Source organism: Puccinia triticina, chromosome 8A (genome assembly GCF_026914185.1).
Source record: "Puccinia triticina chromosome 8A, complete sequence".
NCBI classification, from domain to species: domain Eukaryota; kingdom Fungi; phylum Basidiomycota; class Pucciniomycetes; order Pucciniales; family Pucciniaceae; genus Puccinia; species Puccinia triticina.
The window spans coordinates 5,509,098-5,512,154 of record NC_070565.1 but is presented as its reverse complement, the minus strand read 5'-3'; the positions used below and the strand labels follow the sequence as shown (position 1 = coordinate 5,512,154).

Below are 3,057 nucleotides of genomic sequence, written 5' to 3'. Positions count from 1 at the left end.
TGTCGGTCCAGCGCCTCCATAGTATGAGGAAAGTACCTGAGTGATTATGGTTTTGATTGTTGCGACCCTGGGACTGATCATGATTTGGGTTCGCGACATTGTGAAAATTGTTCGTCTGAAGATTTAAACGTGGGGCACCCGTCACAGGGTTGATGTGAGCATATCCGTACCCTGGTGCGTAATAATTCTTGTCCCATTTAAGTTCTCCGAATTCTCTGCAGGTGTTATAGCAATCTTTGATTATGTCTTCCTTCATCTTTGTTATGTCTGGGATCTTCATTACACCTTTCACATTTACTCTATGTGCAAAGGTATTCGATCTCATCAATAAATCGTAACGGAAACCAACCATGAAGCAACAAGCGTCTGATATGAAGTCGACATTCTTTTTGTGTTCTAAAAGCATATCGGCGAATTTCTTGTTGTTATAAACTTCAGCTAACTTTCTATAGAAATCGCGGTGGTTAAAAGTCCAATGCATATGAGTCATATGCCATTCCGGAACAAAAGGGAATCCTTTATAGCTGGAGTTCAAAGTTTCTTTGGATTTTGGCCTTTTCTCTAGATTCCAAGACATCGCACTGTGTCGTCACAACTTGTTGAAAATTGTTAAGGGTAGAGGTCCCCTCAATTTCTTGATGTTTTTGTCTCGAGAGCGTACCCGACATGAACGTGAGTTGTCCCTACATTGGCATACATTAAACCTCCGTCTTGGGAGTCTTCAACTACATTATCGGAACTAGAAATTTTTGATTTGTTGGGTTTGATTTTGTTTGCCGCTTTCATCAAGACCAATGCGACTGATGCATTGCCCGCGTTCAACACTGCGATCGCTTGCTCTATAAGAATCGACTTTGCATCTGTGGTTGCTTTCTCTGGGTCTTATTACAGGGAATAGAAGTGTGTATTAGGAACACCAATTGCAAACGTAACACCCAAGTGACTAGACCAGGTGTTTACTGACTTGGAGTAGCTCTTATTAATTCAAGGAATTTGGGATCCTCTCCACTAGGTACATCTCCTTTAAGGTTAGATTCCACGATATCGTCTTCTTCGAAATCCAACTCGCCACCTGTGCTCTTATCGACAGGTTCTGGACCCGGAGCTGCATTGGACCTATCTTCTGTTACAGAATTCAAAACAATATACGTAATGCGTTAACACCCTTATTCCTGAGAATATCTAACAGTTGTTTGGGCAAAAACGGAAGACTTGTTCTGGAGAATGCGTAGTGCAAATCTTCACAGTTATTTGAAACCATGCATCGACAAAAAAGGAATTTTCCCTATATTCCTGGAGTTGTTGTAACTACACAGTTGTCTGGTACTCTGTTCATGACTCAACTGCAACCTCTGTACTTCGACCGACCTCTCCTGCTGGTTGATCTTTATTGATGGAAACAATATTGCTCATGTTCTTTGCGGCATTCTTCGATGTTTGGGTTGATTCCACCATGATGATAAGAAGCGTAAAAGGTTATGAGAATTCAAGTAATTTATAGAAATTTAAATTTTTTCCAGAATATTTCCTGCTGATCAGAGAAATATTGGATTATGACAAACAAAACAAGAGCTGTCGAGGAGTGAGGAGTGTGGGAGAAAGGTCCGTCTGAGAACCTCTGTCACTATATGTATCCTGCACGCTCGCTCCTGGTCTAAAACCGCCGCACGGGCTTGTCTTGTGGTCAGTCACTACCGGTCTGTTTTAGAACAGTGTTGATTTTGTCTATGCTCATGGACTCTGGTACTCTCGCGGCATTCTTAGCTTTGGGTACCTTCAAGGATACACAGACTTCAGCACACCAGAACCACACCCCAGATAACCCAGGATCACCACCAAAGAGAACACCACGCTCCCAGTATACCTACCGTCACAGGCGCCTAGGATATTGACAGTAAGTAAACTCTTTCACTGAACCTTGCTTATCCAGAGTGAAACTCTGTTGCTCTTGATTGTTTCTTCATTTCTTCAACTCTTTCAATCATAAAAGATCAAAAGGTTATCTCTGGTTAAGACCAATAAAACCAGAGCAGAGTAGTAACCCTACTTCTGAATCCCACCAACGTTTACTTGTTGTGAGTGGAGGCTGTTGCACTCTTTTTGGCCTGGAACAGCTGGCATCCAACTTTTCCAGGTTGAGAATAGCCCAGATCAATTAATAAAGATTTAAATTCTTGGCCTGATCTTTCTCTCTTTCTCTCTTTCTTTCTCTCTTTCTCTCTTTCTTTCTCTCTTTCTCTCTTTCTTTCTCTCTTTCTCTCTTTCTTTCTCTCTTTCTCTCTTTCTTTCTCTCTTTCTCTCTTTCTTTCTCTCTTTCTCACTTTCTTTCTCTCTTTCTCTCTTTCTTTCTCTCTTTCTTTCTCTCTTTCTCTCTTTCTTTCTCTCTTTCTGTTTGTATTTCTTTATCCCAAGAAATCCAACCAGATTCCCCCCTTTTTTCTTGTGTCCTGTAGTCACATAAGAGACTCAGGCTCACAATTCTCCCCTTTGAGTAGTTCCACATCGGACAGTTGCGGGATATGTGGCCCTGCACTCCGCATTGGAAACAGAGTCCTTCCCGCATCATCCGGGCCTTCTCGGAGCTGGAGAGTTGTCCGTTTAATGATGATAGGTCCATGGCGTTGGGGTTGATCTTCTGTTTGGTCAGCGCTGTTCCGGTCTCCACTCCGCTCATTGCCGTGTCAAACTAGCAAACTCATTAACAGTTGCGAATGTGCTGCAGGAAACAATGAGCCACATCTGGATTTCCCCCTTCAGGCCCTGGTGGTACGGGCTGATCAGGGTGGGGACTTCCCATCCCGCTGCGGAAGCGTGCTGGAAAAAGGAGTGGGTGTAGTCCGCCACAGTGTGGTATGCTTTATGGTTACCCATCTAGCCCATTTCAAAATTTCCTTTTTTTCTCATATGTACACTCTCAAATCAACCAATACGGCAACACCACTGGATTCTAGGGCCAAAAACTACACAGGACACCATGGACAACACACCTTACACCCCTCTGGATCAGAAGATACAACCCCTTCAAGACACCATCATTCAGTTACATACACACAAAAC

At 43.0% G+C, this 3,057-nt stretch overlaps 1 protein-coding gene across 1 annotated transcript; it reads right to left on the bottom strand.

Annotated features, from left to right (window-relative positions):
- Positions 1-956: 956 nt before the first annotated feature.
- On the bottom strand, positions 957-1,455 carry PtA15_8A585 (uncharacterized protein; the record flags this gene model as incomplete). The annotated part of the gene is made up of 2 exons (XM_053172029.1): positions 957-1,123; positions 1,359-1,455. 2 exons carry the CDS (start codon positions 1,453-1,455, stop codon positions 957-959), a joined length of 264 nt encoding a protein of 87 aa, XP_053023234.1.
- Between the last annotated feature and the right edge of the window lie 1,602 nt (positions 1,456-3,057).